At 35.5% G+C, this 24,076-nt stretch overlaps 2 protein-coding genes across 3 annotated transcripts; one reads left to right on the top strand and one right to left on the bottom strand.

Annotated features, from left to right (window-relative positions):
• The first annotated feature begins 9 nt into the window (after window positions 1-9).
• LOC121380536 (pyridoxal phosphate phosphatase PHOSPHO2-like) lies at window positions 10-4,010 on the top strand. 2 transcript variants are annotated; one of them, XM_041509389.1, is made up of 2 exons: window positions 10-64; window positions 1,165-4,010. In XM_041509389.1, the coding sequence occupies exon 2, from the start codon at window positions 1,172-1,174 to the stop codon at window positions 1,904-1,906; it is 735 nt and encodes a 244-aa protein (XP_041365323.1). In that variant the 5' UTR covers window positions 10-64; window positions 1,165-1,171; the 3' UTR covers window positions 1,907-4,010. The 2 variants fall into 2 exon arrangements, with proteins under 2 accessions (XP_041365323.1, XP_041365321.1); XM_041509387.1 differs by lacking the exon at window positions 10-64 and adding an exon at window positions 81-162.
• Window positions 4,011-6,509: 2,499 nt separating this feature from the next.
• On the bottom strand, window positions 6,510-24,014 carry LOC121380346 (ankyrin repeat and zinc finger domain-containing protein 1-like). The gene is made up of 16 exons (XM_041509129.1): window positions 23,876-24,014; window positions 21,760-21,941; window positions 21,184-21,296; window positions 20,595-20,691; window positions 19,902-20,167; window positions 19,093-19,208; window positions 18,244-18,391; window positions 16,558-16,780; window positions 15,776-15,997; window positions 14,756-14,950; window positions 13,002-13,767; window positions 12,250-12,361; window positions 11,747-11,845; window positions 10,354-10,434; window positions 9,745-9,815; window positions 6,510-7,280 (listed from the first exon to the last, which is right to left on the bottom strand). The coding sequence occupies exons 2-16, from the start codon at window positions 21,932-21,934 to the stop codon at window positions 7,166-7,168; spliced, it is 2,799 nt and encodes a 932-aa protein (XP_041365063.1). The 5' UTR covers window positions 21,935-21,941; window positions 23,876-24,014; the 3' UTR covers window positions 6,510-7,165.
• Window positions 24,015-24,076: the final 62 nt, after the last annotated feature.

Below are 24,076 nucleotides of genomic sequence, written 5' to 3'. Positions count from 1 at the left end.
ACGTCACTTCCGTTGTAGATGACCATGACCTACATCAACAACTGTCCTTGACCTTTCTGTTCAGGTGAGAATGAAAATAACATCAAAAGAATTATGTTCACACTACATGAATACTAATGAAACGATTAAAACAATCGTTTGTGCGCAAAAACTGGGAATGTTGTACGTAAATAAAAATATGTTTACCTAACATATGAAATGCTCCGATGCGTCCCCTGTAGGCAGATTATATCAACGTCTCTCCTAAAATCGTTAATATTTTAATTTCGTTTTATGGTCTTTGAATAAGCCGTAGCTAACTTTTCATTGTCGAGCAAAGCGGTAGGACTTTCCTTTGGCACTGTGGAAAAATATCCGCCCGGTCCCCCCTTCCCCTAACCCTAACCCTAACCCTAACTCCAACCCTAACCCTAGTCCTAACCCCAGCCATAACCCCAACCCCAACCCCAACCCCAACCCTAACCCTCAACCCTAACTAAAAATAATAATGGAGGGGACCGGGCGGATATTATACCGGCACTGTCACGCATAAAGAACATTATAAATACTTATAATAGAGTTAGGGTTAGTGACAAGGCCAAAGGAAAGTACTTTCATATTTTTCAAGCAATAAAATAAAACATTATTTTAACTTGTTCCAAATTTACTAACAAAGAGGGAAAATAGAAGGAAGAAAAGGTGACGAGGAAGAATTGTACATTATTTAGAATTAGGTGTCAGAAGAGAGAGAAAGAATGTTTTGAACAGATTTGAATATAACATTATTTTCTAAGAGACTATAAGTTTTGGGTCACCAAGTAGTAAAATATTACAATTAAGATTATGGTAATTTGACAAATGGATATTTCGAACTACGTAATGTAGTGGACGAAAGTGTAAGAAGTGTTCAGCATCTTCAATTCTATTCATCTGTTCATAATTATTCTTACCTTTGTTTGACACCCAATATCAGTATAATTCATTCATTAAACCAAGCAAATTTTCTTTAAAATAAACAACAAAAATACCAGTATATTTCCCAGGAGAGCATTACCCAAAGCACCTTAGAAAGTTGACTTGTCACAGTCTAGACACCTACCTCCTCCCCCGCACAATTTTCTGTACACATCTGCTGATAGATTTAATTTTTAACGCATATGCAACATTTTCTAATTGTTATTTCAGATGCAAAATGACCAATAAGATACTGGTTGCGCTTGACTTTGATCATACAATAATTGATGAAAACAGTGACCTTTTTGTTCTGAACTTGGTACCAAACAAAGAACTGCCCCAAGACATCAAAGACAAATACAGACATGATGGATGGGTGGAATACATGGGAGAAATATTTCAGTTCCTGCACAGACACGGAATCACAGCTAAAAGCGTAGAAGACTGCATGCACCAGATTCCACTTACCACAGGCATGATGGACCTCCTTCAATACGTAGGAGACAGTGAAAAATACGAAGTCATTATCATATCCGATTCCAACTCCGTGTTCATTGACTTCATACTGACGAACTTCAACTTGAAACAGAAAATCACAAAGGTGTTCACAAACCCAGCAGAGTTCTCCAATTCGGGATGCCTAATGGTGAATCGGTATCACACTCAAGACTGGTGTGATCTGAGCACAGTCAACCTTTGTAAAGGTCATATTCTTCAACAGTATATCCAGGAACGAAAAGATCAAGGGATTAACTTCTCGAAGGTGATGTACATCGGTGATGGTTCCAATGATCTTTGTCCAGGGCTGACTCTAAGATCACAAGATTATCTCTGCCCACGTTTGGGATTTTCTTTGTTGAAGAAAATAAGCAAGTTGCAGAAAGGTGAAGAAAAATCACTGTCACCTCAAGTGTTGCCTTGGGACACTGCATTAGATATTTTGAGTCTTCTGAAGAATATTGATGCAAAATGAGTTCTTAAACATGGGCATGTATTTTATTACCAGTATATTATAACCAGCAGTATTAAACATTTATACAGGCTGTCACAACATAGGCATACAGGTCCTATCATTATCAGCGCTGGAAAGTGGCACCCAATTTTTCCTGAATTTTGCAAGATGTACCTACTCTCCCCCCAAAAACAACAAACAAAAATAAAACTACTGTGACCTTCAACCTCATTCCCAGTTCAGAAGAAGCCTGCTACATTTTTTTCCATTAGCAGCAAGCGGTCTTTCCTATGCACTTTTCCACAGAGAGGACAGCACATAACACAGCCTGTGATTTTCACGTTGTTTGGGACGTCAAGGTTTTTTTTCAGAATAACTAGGCTTCAAAAGTCTTTATTTTAGTGTTGGGGAAATCAGTTAGAATTTCATTGGTTATAATCAGTGATCACCAACCAATCAACTTTCGATTATACAGTTGGTTAGAATCATGTGCGCATGAACTACAAGGACCCTACAATGTAAAAATTTACCTTTAATAGCTAATTAATATCTCTTTTTTTTATGTAGATATGAAAACAAACACTAACCCTAACATATAATTTACACAAATTCAATCATCTAAACTGGAAGAATAATTACATTTAATTAATAACATTTTCCCACACAGTGGATTTTTATAATCAATCATATTTGTAGAACCAAACTGATCAATTTTCAATTAAAATTGCAGGCCTCTGATAATTGAAAATCTGCATGACCCATTTATCGGTTACACAGAAATAAATCCATGTCACCCATTTCCTTTTTGTGTAACTCGTTATATCCATATAAATGGTGATCCAAATTTAGTGCAAACAAAAAATAGGTTACGCAAAATTAGATTTACGCAAACGACGCGAGAATGAAACAACCGTTCTCGCAATTTTCGGAGGCCTGAATTGACCATTAAAACATCATTACTTCATCTTACAGTCTTGTAAATAAACAAATACTCACTCAAGCTTGTATGGAACTACATGTATCGGAAGAAGGTAATGACCTAGTTTTTAAATAGTGTAAAATATTTTCAGCCATTACCCAGTATAGGCCTATAATTTTTTCCTGTTACCGTTGCACATTATTTAGAAGTTTTTTGCTTAAGTTATTAATTTTGGTTAATTCACCTACCCATTCCTCTTGCTCAGAGTTAGACTAAATATTACAGGGATCATAATTTAATTTTTTTTTAAAAAGAGGCAAGTAAAATGGGCAAGTTCTGTGCATTTCTAGTCATTCTGGTGTTTGTAGTACTAGCTTAAAGTGCATTTAATACAAACCACAAAAGCTATGATCCTTGGAAATTAGAGCCAGTGGCTTTAATAGATTAGAACAACATCTGTACTGGGTGTAGTCGTTTTTGAGAAGCATAACATTATGCCAAAATTATATTTCTAAGAATTATTAAATAATATTCCTCATCGATTTACTTTGATATAAATTTTGAATTGTTCGTTAGTATTTTAAAGACATAATATGTACTCTGTAAACATTTTGGTGAGTTTTGTAAATATGCATCTGTTTATCCATGTATTGTATAATGTATAGGGCACACAATTTTATGCAAACATTTGTTAACTTTTTTTAATATACACAACTAAGGAAACAGTAAAGGCGTGTGAACAGATGGATTATGGTAGTTATTACTGAAACCAAATGACCTGAATCTTGGGTTAAAAGTAACAACCAAAATGGTTATGTGAGATCTAAATATTTTATGCCATGAAGTATAATGCTTCACAATATTTATTATCTTAATTGTTGTGATGATATTACTGTGATTATAAGATTTAATCTTTAAACATACCAGTTTATGTGAAATATGTGCAATAAGATTATGCACCGTCCCCCCACTCTATCTTTTAATACCCATCGTAGCTAATACTTTTGTTTGTTTAATCACATAATGGTTATGAAGAGTGATTTCACTATTTAATGAGATCAGCAATATTTTTCACGATGCCATTTATTTCAACTTATTTTCGTGCTTAGATCCAATTAAGGTTCAAGCACGCTGTCCTGGGCACACACCTCAGCTATCTGGGCTGTTTGTCCAGGACAGTGGGTTAGTTGTTAGTTGGTTAGTGAGAGAGAACAGGGTGTAGTGGCCTTACACCTACCCATTGAGCCCTTAAGAACTCGCTTTGGGTTGGAGCCGGTACCAGGCTGCGAACCCTGTACCTACCAGCCTGTAGTCCACTGCGCCACTGAGGCCAGTTTCACGATGCCACCTGGTGGGCTAGCATTGCATTATTTCTGTGATGCTATTACCAGTTAAAGAATATTATATTTTAAATTTTATTGTAGCATCCTTTCTCTGCAGTGACCTTTCATACTGTAACAAAAGAAATCTACCATCTTTAGAATTAGTTTTTTTGTGTAAACAAAACCAGTTGTATCAAAATCCTATTGCAACATCACTTCTGGATTTCCACTAAAAAAAAAATATTGGAGAGTGTCCCCTACAGCCCACCCGAAAAGGTCCTGCCCAATTAAAACAAAAAATACATTATTATTTTTCTAAACAACGATACCGGTACATGTATTGAGGTGTGGCCCTTTGCCATGACCAATATCACTTTCAAAAACTTAAGGACCTGAAAATAGCAATTTTCCTCAAATCTACTTACCAACATGACAGGTTGAAGCACACCTTTGTGTGATGACTTTCTTGTTTTGTATAATATATTCCATCTTGTTTAAAATGTCAAAATAAAATCTCTCACACCCACAATTTTGGAGAAAACCCCCCAGAGACATTAACTCTTTTTTTTTATGTGGTCTTTGGGGGAGAAAGGTTCATGTATAATGTTAGACCAGAATGATATCTTATGACTAGATATAAACACGATTGTTTTTTAAATACAAATTTGGGAAACTCCTTGGTATATTGTATTTTGGTATTATTACTATGGATGTGCATCTTTCCAAAAAAGGGCAGGACATAGCCCAATGGTAAAGCATTCGCTTGATGCACGGTCCCTGTGGGATCGATCCCCGTCGGTGGCCCCATTGGGTTATTTCTCGTTTCAGCCAGTGCACCACAACTGGTGTAACAAAGGCCATGGTATGTACTATCTTTTCTACGGGATGGTACATATAAAAGATCCCTTGCTGCTAATCGAAAAGAGTAGCCTATGAAGTGGCGACAGCAGGTTTCCTCTCCCAATATCTCTGGTCCTTAACCATATGTCTGACACTATAATATATTATAACCATAAATAAAATGTGTTGAGTGCATTGTTAAATAAAACATTTCCTTCCTTCCTTTCCAAAAAAGACCCTTTATTTTATATGCATCGGCCCTCCCATCTCATTATTTTTTTAAATGCTCTTATTTTATTCAGAATAAATCTAAATGTTATAAGGAATCATTTTATATACAACCAGATAAAAAAAAATTACTACACATATTATTGTGATTATTAACTTTTAACTGTCGTACTATATTTATATCGTACTATATTTATATCTGGGATGTCAGTTTATGTTCAGGGTGAAACCAGGAAGCATTTACCAATAATAATTTGAGCTTTAAGGTCAGTATTTTTATATCAGTTATGTTATTGGTCTCCATGATGATGTACGAGGAAGCATAATGTGGAATTTGTAAATATATTCAAACCAAAACATGAAAAATGTATACATGAAGAAGTCAATAAAAATATAAACAGTTTGTTGTATTTTGTTATTGTGTAAAAATAACAACATATCTTTACACAAATATTAAAGTTAAAGTTTGTGTTGTTTAACGACACCACTAGAATACACTGATTTATTGATCATCGGCTATTGGATTTTTTCCATTAGTAACAAGGAATTGTTTATATGCTCATCCCACAGACATGATGGCACATACCACAGCCTTTGGTATACCAGCCAGTCGTCACTGGCTGGAATGAAAAATAGCCTAATGGGCCCACCAACAGGGACTGATCTTAAACCGACTGCTTTACCACTGGGCTACGACCCTCCCTCAAATATTAAAAGTAAAAAAATGATGAAAAGGTTTGTGTGAACTTTTTAAAATTGAAAAACCTACTTTGAGTATTGTATGTCACGTGGGGCTTTAAGAACATTAATGATGATTTGTGTTTACAGAAGAAATTGTTCCAAATGGGCAGCTACTACTGTTACAGCAAGAAACCCTTCAGTGTACAGACAAGACATCCGAATCAACAACATAATTATGACCACTGCACCGATTCAATTCATTCAGATTATTTTGAAAATACAGATTTTTGCATTACCTGAATACTGTTCCCACTCATGTTCTATGCTGAAAAGCTTACAAATGCACTTTTCAAACCCTGTAAAGTTTTCCAGACTTTGTCGGTGTCCAAGGTTATTTTCACCCCTGACTTCGCCAGGTTTTTCAGGACACTCAGGGGTATTGGGTCTACAACTTACATTATTATCAGTAGAAACATGCATTTGAAATGGTTTCATTGTTGCACCATATTCAATACAAAAATGTATTTTGTTTTCTTTTTTAAATGAACTCTCCACAAAATGTGAATTGGCTTCAATTACATTAGTGATTAATGTTTTTTAAAAAAAGGACAAAAAAACCATCAACAATAATTGATCAAAGTTTATGGTTTTATTTACGTTCTGAAGATTTTAAACAAGTTGGCAATATTCCATAGAAAAATAAGATTCACTGCCACCACTGGAATTAACCTAGAAAGTGTTTTATTATGGTTATCTTCAAATTCGATGAAATAATAATACCAACTGCAAGTATTTGAATTATCCTTGAATGTGTTTCCCAAACAAGTCATATGTATTAGTCTTTCTGATAAAGGAATGAACAGCAGTTACTCTTCAGTGTTTTTATGACTACCAAGATATGCATATGGAAAACATTTATTCTCAGATGTGTTCATAATTTCTAGTATTATGTGGCATGGTATGGACTTAACTTCTAAATTTATCGTTCGATCATCAGAATGGATCATTGCATCCTAACGTCCTGGCCTGGAGCATGGATCATTGCATCCTAACATCCTGGCCTGGAGCATGGATCACTGCATCCTAACATCCTGGCCTAAGGCATGGATCATTACATCCTAGGTAACATCCTGGCCTGGTACATGGATCACGGTATCCTAACATGTAAGCCTGGACCATGGATCACAGCATCCTAACATCCTGTCCTGGACTATGAATCATGGAGTCGTCGCATCCTGGCCTCTCTGTGTTATTTATACTAGTAATGTAAATGTTCTGGATTGCGACCTGCTATGATTTTGCCTGCTTCCTATGAGTCTGAAGACATTTTGAATTACAGAATTTATAATCAAAATATTGGAATGGAATTTTGCCAGTCATGTCACTTCCACACTGCCAACACCGACTGAAAAGAAGAAGAAAAACATTCTGATAAAAAATCAATAAATCATATTGGGATTCTAGAAATGTAAAAACATATGACTGAGGATGGAAATGACACCTCCACTCCCACAAGCATGCACATATACATGCACACAAAAGAGACCCTGTCCTAAAAGAGGTTTCTGTCAACACATTTTCTGCAAACTGTAAAATATTTTACCTTTTGCTACGATTTCAAAATAGGTTACCATTTTCCCCCCAATTACATCCAAAAGTGAAAAGTGAAAGTAAGCTCACTAAAGCATCAGCATGTATAAACTATGGCTGTTGTACCATATCTAACATGACTGTTCTGACACCCATGGCTCTATTTACAAATCTCTCTTCAGCAATATTGCATAATGTTTGCAAGTCATTTTGCACTTCATTGGACATTGTTCACTTTATTGTGTCTTACGTTAACAAAGTAAAAAGATGAGATACATGTATAGGCATTATATTTCTGATGGCCATGACCACAATGGTGATAGCATCAACGTTTGTGCGTCGATCACCTAGTTTCGTGTTTAGCTTCATAATGAAACTTGGGTGGAATGTAGCCCAATTGTAAAGCATTTGCTTGATGTGTGGTCGGTTTGATCCCCGTCAGTGGGCCCATTGGTCTATTTCTCGCTCCAGCCAGTACACCATGACTGGTATATCAAAGGCCGTGGTATGTGTTATCCTGTCTGGGATGGTGCATATAAAAGATCCCTTGCTGATAATCGAAAAGAGTAGCCCATGAAGTGGCGACAGCGGGTTTCCTCTCTCAATATCTGTGTAGTCCTTAACCATATGTGTGATGCAATATAACCGTAAATAAAATGTGTTGAGTGCGTCATTAATATCACAATATTTTATATGCACCATCCCACAGACAGGACATTGTTCGACATTAACGGTATCCCGATATCCCGGGGATACCAGACTTCAATAACCCAGTATCCCACCAGGATACTAATGTAATGTAACATTGTTGTTGGGTTTTTTAATCCTGCGTTTTAATGTTTCGCAGAAACAATGAACGTCAGTCATTTACTGAAGTTAGGTAACAATATTTTCGAGCTCGTATCCAGTCTAATGCTATGCCTTAACAATATCTCCCCCAGCTCATACCCAGTCTAATGCTACACTGGAGCAATAGTGAGGTAGCAATAGACTGGGAACCGCTAAGTTGCTATTGTTTTTGTTGGATGTTTCCTTCCTTCAAATTTTATTTGAGATATTGATTCCACATATGCATGAAATTGATACAGGTACCGTATATTGCCGTGTATTAGCCGACTCCTTGTATAAGCCGACCTCTTAGTTTGACCCTAAATATCAAGTACAAAATCATCGGCCTCGTGTATAAGCCGAAGTCATCTTTTGTCCAATTGTATATTGTATTGGTTTCAATAATACTGTCAACAAATAGACTTGTACTTTTCTTTTTCACTGTATTTTTTTCCCCTTTAATTATTACAGACACGGTAATCGTCATCGCAATGCTAACGTCTTCCATGCCGTGCAAAAATAATTTAGCACCGATAAATCATAACAGGAAAATAAACAATTCAAGCTGTAACAACATATCATTGCACATAAGTAATGAAATTATTCACTGGACAGCAAATAATAAACTCATTAAGGCATGTTTAATCCCTGTTTTCTCCTCCACACAAAAAAACGATTCTGTGGTCCATGGCTGTTGTTTACACAAAATTGTGTAATCCAACTATTAATGCATTCAAGAACAAAAAACTACATAATATTGCATGACGGGGTGTATTGTTACATAAGCTGTGAAAGGCTCTAAGGGTCTGATCAAAATTTGTAAGTTGGGGTCGGGAGTGTTTTCGATCGGAATTTTATGAACCAATTTGTAGCATCCGTGTATAAGCCGACTCTCTTCTTTTGGAAAGTATTTCTAGACTTCAAAAGTCGGCTAATACACAGCAATATACGGTAGGTTTATTATTAGTAATGTCAGAAACACTTATAGATTACTGCTAAATATTAATTTATGTCATTATTACGCAAAAATAGATGCAGCAAATCTTTCTGCAGATTCTGTTTGATTGCCAATTTCACAAATTCCACGATTTCGATTGTGGCGTAGCAATAGGCTAGGAATGAGAACAGTATCTTCCAAGTTTTAACGATGTTATTTATGAATTACATTTAAGAGGGATACTAAATTCTCAGGTGGGATACCAGATTTTGAAATGTTAGTATCCAACTGGGATACTGCCCCAAAATGTTAATCTCGAACACTGCAGAATAACACATACCACAGCCTTTGATATACCAGTCATGGTGCACTGGCTGGAGTGAGAAATAGCCCAATGGGCCCACCGACGGGGATTGATCCAACACCGACCGCGTATCAAGCGAGTGCTTTACCACTGGGCTACGTCTCACCCAGAACAGTTGACAGATACAGCACCAGAAACTGTAAGGCTCACCTCAGAACAGGCACAGCTTCACCTTGTGTCTTCAGCTGCTCAACAAGCCTCTTGTCTGCCACAAGAGCCCTCTGTGAAAACAAAACAGTTAAAAGTTAGTTTTGTTTAACAACACCACTAGAACACATTGATTTGTTATAATCATCGGATATTGGATGTCAAATATTTGGTAATTTTGACATATAGTCTGAGAGGAAACCCGCTACATTTTTTCACATTAGCAGCAATGGATTTTTCCTACAGACTGGACAGCACATACCACAGTCTTTGATATACCAGTCATGGGGCACTCGTTGGGATGGAAAAAAACACCAACACAGAGACACATTAGTTTATAAACTTTAGACAAATGGAGACATTAATTTACTAACTATTTTTATTGATAACTAAGCATACACTAGTCCAGTGCAAGAGACCACTGGCAGCCCGACCAGGGTCGGTAGTGGGCAGGGGCACTTGTGATTTTGTCAGGCCACAAATGCCATATTTATAGAAATGAATTTATATTTTAAGTATCATTTGCAGAAACTATATCTGTTCTGAACATTGCACCAAGTTGCAAGAGAACAGTGCATTAATTAAGAAAAAATGAGAAAGTACTATTTTCACCTTTTCTCTGTCGGACAGTGACAAAAACCTCCTCTGTTCTTCCACTTCCTTTCTCTGTATAGCCATTTCTGCTTTCTTCTCCTAAAAACAGAAATAAATGCAGAAGTGTTACAATGATGTACCTAGGAGTAAAGGGCAAAATTGACTGGAAGGACCTCAATGATACATGTAAGATAAGTGAGTCACGGAGCCCCTAAACATTCTGGCAACCCAACTGCTATCGCTGAACATTTCCTGAACAATTTAACACTCTGACAGAGCGGTTAGAAATTGTGAAATGCAGTGAAGTGCACTTTAAAAGGTTAGGTTTGGAGGGCAAGTGCACAGCACTGTCCATCCCTTTTTGGTAATGAACTGCACCCTATCAACATGTCCTGTCCCCCCTTGTTTATCCAGTCAGCTGGTCTCAGTCACCCTTTAGAAAATTTGGAATCTGCCCTGCTTTATACAACAACAGTTACTACCTATATGTGAATAGGTGTATGTATTTTAACCTGTATATAAAGATAAAAACACCAAAGCAAGTGGTCTTTGTAAACAGGTTTGGAGGTACATGTACCACAAAGTAAAAATATTCCATTCAAAGCATGGGGAATGCATTTTCAAAATGGTCAGAGAAATAATATTAGAAAGTCTTCATTTACTAAAAGCAAAAAATGCTGAAAAAAGGAAGAAAACCCCCAACCTAGGGACTTTGTATTGTTTAATGACACCACTAGAGCACACTGATTTATTATTCAATTCTAATATATATGCTTGGAGGGAACCCGCTAAATTTATCAATTAGCCAGAAGGGATTTTAATATGCATTTTGCCAAAGAAATGACAGCACATACCATGGCTTTTGATATACCAGAGAAAAATGGATCTACTGAATTAGTTTGATCCTACAATTCTATAATCCAAGCACCTTAGGTGAATGCTCTACTGACTGAGTTAGATTCCACCTCCCGGGGCACTGGTGCCTTGTTTATTTTAGCAACTATGGAGGACAAGATGCAGCTCAGTGTTAGAGTTCCTGGCCGAGATGTGATGGGTCACAGGAATGAACCTCCTTAGTGGAACCATTGAGGTCCCCCCGCCCCCCCCCCCCCCCCCCACACATCCCAGTCAGTACTTCATGACTGGGGTATCAAATACCATTGTATGAGCTTATCTGTCTGCGTGGAAACTACATAAAAGACACATTGCTGCTTACTTGGAAGGTGTAGTCTATGTGACAGCTGGAAATTTCTTCTAATTTTGAAAAGAGTTTTACTCATTTCTTCATTGATTTCAAAATGTAACGATCAAGTAACATAGTGGATGTAATTCTTGCCTGTCAAATCAAAATTTCATTTTCATTTTTTATCTGTTTCGGATGAATTTTTAAGAATATGTTTAGAAAACTGACCTTCATTTTCTCATTCTTTATCTTTTTTAGAATTTTTTTCTTTTCCAAATCTTTCTGCTTCCTTTCTGCTTCCATATCTGCAGTCAGTGGACATGGAACCTGTCAAACAAAGCATTTTGTTACGTGTACTCATCTTTATCTTAACCAACACCATTTTAACTTGTTTAAAGTTTCTCTATTTATTATTAAAATAACAAACATAAAACAAACCCAAACTGGTGTCACCGAAATTGCAAGTTGATTTACTGAATGCAGCAGCTATAGCCACATATGTCTATAACATTTTACTGAATGCAGCAGCTATAGCCACATATGTCTATAACATTTTACTGAATGCAGCAGCTATAGCCACATATGTCTATAACATTTTACTGAATGCAGCAGCTATAGCCACATATGTCTATAACATTTTACTGAATGCAGCAGCTATAGCCACATATGTCTATAACATTTTATTCAGGGTTATGGCCCCTCTAATTAATTGTATCTTTTACAAGGATCACCTGTGCTTTGACATAGTCATATTTATCTGGATGGCTCGCCATAAATCTTCGGAATTCATTCCTCGTTTCCTTTGTTGATGCAATGAAATATGGTACTTTTCCCGACTTTTCCCTGGATAAAAAAACCCACATTCCAATATTACAGATACATATGCCTTTGGTCTCTGTTACCTAGTACAGCAATGAATAAATTAATCAGTGTTAACAATTTAGATTTGCAATTGGTCCCACAGTTAATAGAATAACAATCATTTGTAATAAGCTGAAGTTGTGGGAATAATAGATCATTTAAACTCCATTCTGCAAATCACCTCACCATTGCTGGAGTAATTCAGATTTCTAAATTTCTGTAGATATACTGGAAGAACATCAGAAAATCACATCACTGGTGTGTGAATAAATTCATTTAGAGCTTTTTCAGAATTGATCAAATGTGGTGGTATCCCCTGGATTTTCAGTGTACCCAATAGCTGTATTTAGACCTATGATTTCCCAAATTATATGTAGGGATCGATATACTATCTATTAAAAAAAGAAGAAAAAAAGAAAAGAAGCTGAAGTAAGCTTCAGAAAGCTGACAACTCAAAACAATTGTTACGCAAAATGATAATTTTTCCAGTTTTTCTGCTAATTTACAGTATACTTTGTAAAAATATTATTTTATGCCAAAAACACCCACACCACAAAAACAAATGCTGAAACAAATGGTCTAAGAACGAAAAGCAATACATTCCTATTTAACCAACACCTACCTGACGGATGGATCAGCTCCTGCATTGAGCAGCAAACTGATCAGAGCAGAATGACCACATCTGGACGACACATGCAGCAGCGTGGTTTCATTGTCACCAAACGGCTCATTTAAAATGTCGGCAGCCATCAGGGGAGATAACTCTGATAGACGAGTCCCTTCCGATTTTTGTCTTGAAGGAGAAGAGGAAAGAAGACTTGGCTTCTTTAAGGATGAATTACTTTTCCCACTGGGAACGTAAGTGTCACAACTTGGATCTTTTTCCTGTATAACTGGTACAGTATTTGGAATAGACTGGTTACCCTCTTCTGGTGCTTGTTTCAAGTCGGTCGCATCCTCATTTTCAGTGTTTTTAACACACACTTCAGGCACCAAAGATTGTGGACAGTTAACTGATGTGTTATCATGTGTGAAGTCTACTGAATTAACACTGTCGCTGGGTATTTTATCACAGGTATCAGTGGATGAAGCATTTTCAACGAGATCAGCCGATTTCATCTGATTCATATCATGACTTACGTTTTCACAGTTGTCAACAGAATTCTTGTTACTGTTACCTCCATGATGTTCCTCTACATTGCTGTTCTGTTCCAAGACTTCACTGTTAATAATGTCTGGTTCTCTATTTCCACTGACACTGGTTACGTCATCACCATCTTTGTTTCCCGACATCACTTTGAACACGGCAAGCAGGTTTTTTAACAACTCCACATCCCCAACTTTACATGCTGTATATAATGAATTTCTTAGATGATATTTTTCTTCCGCTGAAATAAGCGAAAAACAAATAATATCAAAGAAAAGTTTTAATATTGAAAACATTTATAAGAACAAACCTGATATGATCTCTACCTAATGCTCAAAACTCTAGTAGTATAGGAGCATGTAAATAAATATTGGAATGATCTCTACCAAAATAAAAAGGTACCAACATCTATATTTTACTGTCTGCAGATTTCTGAAGTCAAACTATTTCATAATTTAAGCAAAGAGCAGTGTAGTGGAGTTATGCAGACAATTTCACTAGCATGCACAATTCATTAAATACCAAGTCATTTTAAATTCAGAAGTGAAGATATTGTTTAATTAGGATTTATCCACACCTTAAGTAATGCTAATAAAAGATATCTAATTACACAACATATATTACCACTATGTATAATGGAATAATTTGTTTTTAATAAAACAACAAATGACTAGAATTGGAAATGGGATAACTTTACTATTTTATGATTTCTTGATGTAAATCTGTTATTTTACTGTCGTAACTTTTCCGTTCTGTTGACTGCCACAATAAAACCAACAATCTACGACAGTGAATCATAAAACATAAAACACATTATGGTTATCCCCTGAATCTAATTAGAGATAAATATAGAGTAATAAAAACAACTAAACTGAATAAAAATGAATTAATAAAGTAAAAGATGTCTATAGAAATTTTATAGATGTTTAAATATGCATGGTTGAGCAGAACAAGTAGTTCATCCAATTTATTTAATGGATACAGAATTTTAATACAGTGAAACCTCTCAAAATCGGACCCTCTGTAAACCAGAATTCCCTCAAAACCGGACATTTTTCAAAATCAATAAAGAACTTAACCTCTCTAAACCGGATACCTCTTAAAAACCGGACATTTTACTTGGTCCTGAGGGTGTCCGGTTTAGAGGGGTTTCACTGTATCTCAAAATACATGGCTCACTCATAAAACTTTGTACGAGACATTCCCAACTATAAACACTAAGTGCATACCAAACACGTCTCCATCAGGCTCAAGTTGGTGTTTTGAAGGATGTCTCTTCCTTTTTGATTTTTTCTTTCGAGGCTTTGGTGTGTGGTCAAATTCTTGAAGATGCAGTGTGCTGCTGGTTTCCACCACTTCAACTAACTCTGTCTCACTAGCAGATGTTGACGATGATCGATGGCTGTCATCTTGAATAACATGGTCTGGATAAATGTAAATGTGAATTGTTACCAGAAATTTGTAAACCCACACATCAAAATGATAGAAGTAGAACTTTTTGTAAATCACAAATTAAATTAACATATGTATTTTGTAAATCACAAATTAAATTAACATATGTATTTTGTAAATCACAAATTAAATTAACATATGTATTTTGTAAAAGTATGTACATTATGATCAGCCTATGAATAAATAATACTAAAACAATACATGTCCCTTACTGGGATCAACCCATTGTTTTTATCTCCTAAATTCAACTGTGACAAATGGGTAAATTGCCAAAAAAGTTAAACTTGATCTGTAACAGTATACGATAAAGCTATATATAAAATTTCATCTGAATATTTTCTAACACTGCAAAATAAAAAGTTTGGAAAACAAATTTTTATATCTCCTAAGTTCAAGGGCCATAACTGTGAAAAATGAGTAAACTATCATGAAAATTAAACTTGATCTGTAACACTACATGAAAATTAAACTTGATCTGTAACACTACATGAAAATTAAACTTGATCTGTAACACTACATGAAAATTAAACTTGATCTGTAACACTACATGAAAATTAAACTTGATCTGTAACACTACATGATAAAGTGAAACACAACATTTAAGCTCAATATCACAAGGCATTGTGGTAAAAAAACATCCAGAAAACTATATGTGGTATAGATGGATGGATGGAGGTAGAGACAGACAGACAGACAGACAGACAGAAGAACAGAGTCAAAACCTACAGTTCCCTCTTAAAAACTGATATAATTTGACAACAAATATGAATTGGATGGCCTGAAATATAAGACATTACCAGGAATCGCTTTAACAAAATCTGCTACATTTTTTGGACTAGAATCATCAGGGTTGAGTCTTTTTGGTGATGCTGCCAGTAGTGATGTGTTGTCTTTGTCTTGTGATCTCCATGGTAAGTTTTTAAGCTTATCATCTGAAACAACCTCCAGTTTTCCTGTTTCATGACTAAAACGTCTAACAGGCGACACTGGAATAAAATCCTTAATATCGCTTTCATTACCTGAAAACACCAAAACAATTGTTACAGTATTTTATAAGAGTTTTGATCTTGTGACAATAATGCCATTACAACTGCTACAAATGAGCAATACCTTTAAATTTTAAAGCCAATGACTCTACATGTAGTTATAAAACTGTAAAACTTTGATTATGTACAAGTATTTTAAGCATTGCACATCACATCACAACTTCTTGCTTAATTATCAGTCTTAGCAATTCCAATATGTTTCTAGTCATCCTGGTGCTATAGCTCGAAATGCGTTTTATATGAAAGCAAAAAGGTATTGAGAAAGTATAGTCAGTGACTTTAACATTAATACAGTGAAAAATTTCATGTTATACAGTCATGTACATTTAAAATCAATTTAATTAAGTAAACCTTTATTGATATAGGGAAGTGTATGCCACATACACCAACTACCTTGTGTTTAACAAATAGTATGTCACAGCTGGGTATGTACTATCTTGTTATGTCACAGCTGGATATGTACTATCTTGTCAATCAGTATTTAACACATTTAATTGCCATTTGATTATTTCCATAAATGTTTTTAGACCTACCATAAAATTCTACTGATGCCAACATCTGGTAAACTCGTTTAACTTCATTCAAGGTGGGACGCCTTGTTGCAAATGGTATTGTTCGAATCCTCGTATCATCTTTCTTGAACAAAGCATTTTTGCCTCCATAAAAGATTGGTCTATTGAAGCTTGGAGCTCGTAGAAAGATTAAATCACACTTCTTGATATGATCTGACCAGGACACTATCAGATCTTGGACTTCCTATAATAGATATTAAAGAAGAATTCCATGAAATAAAATATCTCGCCTACCATTAACTGATTTGGTGAACAAGCATTCTAAGCACACTGCTAAAGCACTACATGTCCCCTACTGGGCCCAACACATTTGTGTATCTCCTTAGGTCTAGGGCTATAATTCTATACAAAAATGGACCAATCCCCATGAAAGTCGAAGTTGATCTGTAACTTGTAACTCTTTTTATAAAGCTATACATAAAATTTGAGCTCAATATCTTGAACCATTATTAAAAAAAGTCTAGAAACTATATGTGGCATAGACTAACAGAAAGACATGGATAGAAAATGGGACAGATGGTCAGACTGACAGTGACAAAACCTACAAGAAGAAGAAGGAAATGTTTTATTTAACGATGCACTCAACACATTTTATTACGGTTATATGGCATCAAACATATGGTTAAGGACCACACAGATATAGAGAGAGGAAACCCGCTGTCGCCACTTCATGGGCTACTCTTTTCGATTAGCAGCAAAGGATCTTTTATATGCACCATCCCACAGACAGGATAGTACATCCCACAGACAGGATAGTACATACCACAGCCTTTGTTACACCAGCTGTGGAGCACTGGCTGGAACGAGAAATAGCCCAATGGAGCCACCGACAGGGATCAATCCTAAACTGACCGTGCATCAAGCGAGCGCTTTACAACTGGGCTACGTCTCACCCCAAAGCCTATAATCCCCTCTGGTTGGATCAATAAAGAAATAATTTGTTATGTTACATTCAGGACTAAATTAGTTCTTTTGAAAAATTGTTTTAATATTTAAAACATTCCTAGATGTAATCATAAACATTGTTTCACTGATCTAGGACATATAGTTTGTGAGAAAAGGACATAAAAGCAAAATCCTAAGATTGGACCTAAATGCAAAAACTGACATGGTAACCATCGGAAAAGTAAAACCTGTAATCATCTTTTGACTTTTAAAAGCCGATAAAAAAAGTGAAGTAACTGGTTAATGACACAGGATCTATGATTAGCTTGTCATCTATATAAGAATTTCAGTGAGGCTTGCCGGGCAAAGTTTCCCATTCATTCTCAACAGAAGAGAGCCAATATCCTATGTCATTAACCTGTTCTTGTTATCATTTTGTAATCCAATCATATTTATTTCTAAGTTTTGTACCATCATTCTAAGTAAGCAACACTTGCAATATGATGTGATACAAGATTTATGATGTTATTTTTTGTTGCCCGAGGTGCTCGAGTCGTAGGACCCAATGGTATATCAAAGGCCATGGTATGTGCTGCTAACAGAAAAATGTACCAGGTTTCCTCTGAAGACTATGTCAGGATAAACAAATGTTTAATTAACCAATGTGCTCTAGTAGTGTCATTAAAAAAGTCTCAACTTTGAACGGAGAGAAGTGAAAACTCTGAACGGAGAGAAGTGAAAACCAGAATTGACTACACAAACCTGGGCTAGTGCTGCCTCGTTGTACCGCCTGAGACTTGCCCCTGCTGACCGTGGAGCATTTCCTTGACTGTCCCTGCTTCCCTGAGCACTGCCCCGTTTAGCTCGCACCACATAGCGATGAAATGTCTTGTGTGTTACCAGAGTTTCACTGAAAACATAAGAGGAAATATTCAAGATTACAGGGATAAAAATTACATTGAACCAAAAAATATATTATTTTGAAAACATGGATTATTTTAATCTTTACGTCAAAGGACAAGACCAGAAATAGTTTTCAGATAGGACTAAAATCTAAAATTCCAGGAAAAGTTGTCATTTTTGTATGAAATAAACAACTACTGAAATAAAATATTACCGATTTCAAATTTGGATTCTCAAAACAATAAGTAAATTAAAAAATCAAGAGATCATGCACCAATTTACCATGAAATTAAATCCATGTTAATTAAGTATAAATCAGAAGCTGCTCAAGCTGACAACTTTCTCATCATCACATTTTCACCAAATCCTCTTATATTGTACAAATTGACCTCTGTCTAGATGTCAGTTTTCGTAATTTTCTTAGGTGATCACTTAACATGGGTTTGATTATACAAAAAAAAATATATATATAATCAAAAATAACTTCTGGCAGTCACAATATGTCAAAACAATTTTGATATACAAAGAGAAACAACTGGATATACTATTTTAATGAACCTTTTATTATGCTGTTTCATTCAAAATACATATTTAAGAAAGAAACAAGCTATAGTTTGTTTTAATTATATATATTTCTATGGAAACATTGGAACAGTAAGTTAACTGAGACAATTAAAAAAATTTTAATTTAGAAGTATTTATTGTTACCCATCAAATACAGCACCAGCAAAATGGCCGCCTGCAGCCATAAAAATTGCCCACTTAGTGTGTTGTGGAAGAGCCACTGCAGTAGTCAACAAGACAGACTGAGATGATGGAGGCTTCTATCAATGAAATAAGATACAAGATATACAAAATATTTAAAAAGTAAAATATAGCACAAATGAAACAGAACTGCTTATATTTTATCTTTTAAGAATGTTAATACATTAAAATATATTATCTTTACATTCAACATTCTGCATCTGAAAACTACCATGATTCAAATAAAAAATTACCAAGTGCAAATTGTTTTGAAACACTGACATAAACAAACAACTACAACATGCAACAAACCATGTCTCTACTTTCTAAATAATACTGGAAAAGGAACCTTCTCCAGGGCAGATCCAGCAAATATCTCAAAGACGGGACCTACGGGTAAAAGGGCACATAAACCATCTTCAATGCAAATTATAAACATATTGTTCAAAAGAAGGTGCACTTACATTATTTTTTTATGGGAGGGACATATTTCCCCAGTCCCCTCTCCTGGATCTGTCCTAGTTTCTCAATTGTGGTACAATAAAATCAAATTCTAATAAGATAATTTTGCTGTATATACACTGAACAGGACAGGAGAGAATGTTGGTAAGTGGGTTTTTTTCAAACTTTATTGCTCCCCCCCCCCCCCTCCCCTCAAGGAAATGGGTAATGTTATGAAAGAGAAAAGGTCTAGTAAATTTGAAAACTTGTGCTCAATCTTTTATCTCATTTAAAATCACTACAATATGTTGAAATAAAAGTGCAAAAAGAACCTTCTTGTGATAGAGAAGACAACGATAAAGAGAAAGAATTTCTCCCAACATGTTTCTGAAGTAGACTTTAGGATATTTGCGCATGTTCCATTCCCATGTGGTGGATGTCTCAGACTCGCTGTCTGTGCCACTGTGAGACGGGGAGCTATGCACGTGACCAGGAATCGGCATCGGCCTCGTCTTCACTCTCCCACCACAAACACTGCGGTCACTTTCAGCGTCAGAGTCGGAACTCTCTTCAGATCCAGAGATGCTCGACACGTCCCCTGAAAAAGAATCATTTAAATTCTTAGGTGTAAGGCAGAATTAATTTCTTTTAGTTGTAAGACTGTTAATTTAGAGGCTGTGATATACGCTGTGCTATCCTGTCTGTGGGATGGTGCATATAAAAGATCCCCTGCTACTAATCATCTAATGCAAAAATGTAGCAGGTTTCCTCTCTAAGACTATATGTCAAAATTACCAATGTTTGACATCCAATCCAATAATTAATAAATAAATATGCTCTAGTGTTGTCGTTAAACAGAACAAACTTTAAACTTTACTTCAATAAATATACTATTCATGCCAGTAGTGTACAAACCAAAGTTTAGTCTGGCTTATAGACTATAATTTTAGAAATAGTTATTGCTCAATCACTGACATAGCCTATGCCATTTCAGACTTTGACTAGAGCTAAAAATTTAGTTTTACCTGCAATTCTTTCAAAGTCTTCTTCAGAAACAGAGCTTAGAGCTTTCAGTTTGAGCTTCAAGTTGTATCTGTGCCAGTCTGATTTATAATGATCTCTCTGAAACCAAAAACAAACAGTGGACGACAACCTGCATATAATGAACATGATCAAGAGATAACATGCTGAAGAACAGGAACGTTGGCTTAATGATGCCCCAACATATTGCTTGAAATGTTTAGTTTTTCTTACTTCTAAAAGAATTGAAAATGAAGTGCTAATAACTTAACCAATGTAAATACTTCACAGTTTTAACAAAACACATTTTTCTCTTTCTGTATAGATGATGTTCTTTTTTGATATGTAACGTTAAAATGTTTAATCATAGTTTGATTCGTTTTGTCTGAATTCACTACAGCTTCATACACGGTGTTTTGACCAGAAACTGTTTGTATTGGCTTTCATTCATTCATATACATGTACTTTTGTCCGATTTTCCTTGTGCTAGGGTGTCATTAAATATTCATTTGTGTGTTTGTTTTTCGTTTGCTTGTTACTTCATTCATTCATTGAAGCTTGTAAATTCACATGAAAATGCAATCCTCAGTTTACCTGGTCATGTCTGCATGAAAATTCAACACTGCAACAGTTACAGGCCATCTTTTCAGAAATCACATGTTTGTGATGGTAATGATGGTGACGATGCTGGCAGTTATCAGGAACATCTGTAATAATAAAACAGTTATTCCAATCTCACTGTTGTGCAGGATGAAGCTCAGTGCTAGAGCGCTTTTCTGAAGTGTGATCGATCACCCTCTATAGCAGACCTTCCAACGTCATGGTAACAATCATTTCCAATACCTTGTTACACTCACATTCCTTTTCGGTATCTTTTCAGTCTATTGTAAATTATTAATTTATGAACATTAATAATGAACAAATCACTGCCTGTCTGAAAAACAAGTAATGATGACACTCATTCACTTTCAAAATAAAAGTTAAGTATGTGAAGAAAAATCTACGAAAATCACTGATACTTAACAGAATACAAACTCATTGCAAAACGGTATCATGTAAAATTGTGATGTGACCATCTTGGTTTCAAAAGAAAATAATCTGACATGAAATACAGTTTGATGGCAAATATATTGGACTAATACATTATGAAATATTTATTAAAATCTTTACCTGGGGGATCCAAATTAAGGCTATAACAACAGTCAGTATTTGGATTGTATGTAGCAAAAGCTATTCCCTTCAGCTTTTCTTTGACTTCATCATCATACAGCATACAAGATGAGTAACTGTCAGTCGTTTTTCTCACCAAATTCTTGGGCGATTTTGTAACATTGGAATCCATCATTTCTTATCTGCAAAAATAATTTACAAAACATCTTCTTTAAATAAAACAAGTCTTATTTAATTCGTAACTTTATGTAAATATGCCTAAACAACACTTTCATTTATAAAACACTAGAAAACTTGCAACCTAAAATTGCTATTGGAAAATGTTTTTTCTTGGTGTTTTTTTTTATGTCACAGCTGTGTCAGAAAAGGGTGGGACAGTCTCCCAACTTTGCAGATATTGCATCCTCTCCCCACTTGTGCAGCTGCAAAATCAAATATAGCTCTCTACATTCTTGCCATCCTCTGGCTGATTACCAGTCATATCATCCCCAAGTCATAATGTCCCCACTTTCCAAGGACCAAAATGTCCCTGGGTATAATGATAATAATAAAATAATTAATAATAATGTGATATGAATAAATTATTTTAATGATTGTTTTGTTTAATTTCAACAAAATTGGGTTATTAGACCTTCAAATATATGTGTGTTTGTTTATTAAAGACCAAGACAACATTGAAGAGAAAAAAATATCACTTCCAGTGTATATGTAATTATTAGAACCAAAAAACCCATTAAAATGACTACACGATTTTACGAAATGAGTGTCAATATTCTTTGATTGCCTGAGTGAAAGCGAGGGTAATACAAGAATCCTCACACGAGTGAGGCGGGACATAGCCCAGTGGTAAAGTGTTCGCTTGATGCATGGTCGGATTGGGATCAATCCCCGTCAGTGAGCCCATTGGGCTATTTCTCGCTCCAGTCAGTGCACCATGACTGGTACATCAAAGGTCTTGGTATGTGCTATCCTGTCTATGGGGTAATGCATATAAAAGATCCCTTGCTTCTAATCGAAAAGAGTAGCCCATGAAGTGGCGACAGCAGGTTTCCTCCTTCAATATCTGTGTGGTCCTTAACCATATGTCCAACGCCATATAACCGTAAATAAAATGTGCTGAGTGTGTCGTTAAATAAACCATTTCCTTCCTTATTATCCAGGCCCGTATGCAGGGGGGGGGGGGAGCGATGGGTGTGTACACCCCCCCAAATTACTAAAGGTTCACTTTTCTCTATTAAATTTAAATAACGTTACGTAATCATTGTTGTTTTGAGGGGTTATTTTTATGTTGATTGGTCCCATCATGAGCAATTCGGACCCACCCATTAAAAATCCTGCGTATGGGCCTGTTATCCACATTATTTTTATGAATAACAAGGACAATGTTAAAACATTTCAAATGTAACCAGAAAGAGACAAAGAAATGAATGTTTTTTTTAGAAATGCATTGTCATTTTCGTAAACTATTACATTGAGCTATGACAAGCGAAGCCACAAATTGTGTCATGATGTCACTTCCCAAAATTAAATCATTATGAAATCATTATTACACACATGTCATACTTGCTATATTTCCCTATGTAGATAATAAATTTTGAAAATTACAGGCGCGGATCCAGGATTTTTTAAAGCCGTTCTTGTTTTTGAAAATAGCATTTAAAGGTCCTTGACAAATGGTTGGGATAAGTTGGCATTTTTGGTGTATTCTGTAATATATATATTTGACCAAAAATGGGGGGGGGGGGGGGGGGGGGGCATGCCTGAATTGTTACTTACTATAAATTTGTAATTCAATGTTATAAAAAAATCAAAAGTTTGTTTTAGTTATTCTTTTAGTGCTATCATGGTGAGGATATTTTGACTGTGGACGTTATAACCCGGGACTGTTGACTGGATACGCTCCTACACCTGTGCTCAAGAATATGAAAACTTAGGCCCTACTGTACGATATATGACTTATCACTAACAATGCCAAACAATGGTGCCACAAGGTCTTTTCATCAACCTGATTATGACAATTTTCATCTCTTTAGAGATTTTTGTTTCAACTATGATAATGCACCTTTAATAAATTATAAAATGTTAGATCCATAGGATCCATAGTATAAATACTAACCTGTTTCAGTTAGTTAATAATACTGCCCTCTTCCATTTACAAATTACTGAAATTAGGTAAACTATCACTTTGTGATAACAACTCAGTCTCTTCCCTTTAATTCTTTGCATATGGTTATAATGGTAAAATCTACACTACATTGTGGTCATATGGTGCAATCATTTGCCATAAACCCATATTTTGCAATACCATTTTACGTCT

This window comes from Gigantopelta aegis, chromosome 9, assembly GCF_016097555.1.
Source record: "Gigantopelta aegis isolate Gae_Host chromosome 9, Gae_host_genome, whole genome shotgun sequence".
NCBI lineage: Eukaryota > Metazoa > Mollusca > Gastropoda > Neomphalida > Peltospiridae > Gigantopelta > Gigantopelta aegis.
This window is presented reverse-complemented; position numbering and strand designations above follow the sequence as displayed.

Coding starts and splice junctions, on each gene's coding strand:
- LOC121380536 (XM_041509387.1), top strand. CDS start 107: ATGAATACTAATGAAACGATTAAAACAATCGTTTGTGCGCAAAAACTG. Junction 163..1,164: donor GCGCAAAAACTGGGAATGTT/GTACGTAAATAA, acceptor TTGTTATTTCAG/ATGCAAAATGACCAATAAGA.
- LOC121380346 (XM_041509129.1), bottom strand. CDS start 21,934: ATGATGGATTCCAATGTTACAAAATCGCCCAAGAATTTGGTGAGAAAA. Junction 11,846..12,249: donor ATGACTATGTCAAAGCACAG/GTGATCCTTGTA, acceptor TTTGTTTGACAG/GTTCCATGTCCACTGACTGC. Junction 7,281..9,744: donor GAAGCTGTGCCTGTTCTGAG/GTGAGCCTTACA, acceptor TCTTCTTTTCAG/TCGGTGTTGGCAGTGTGGAA.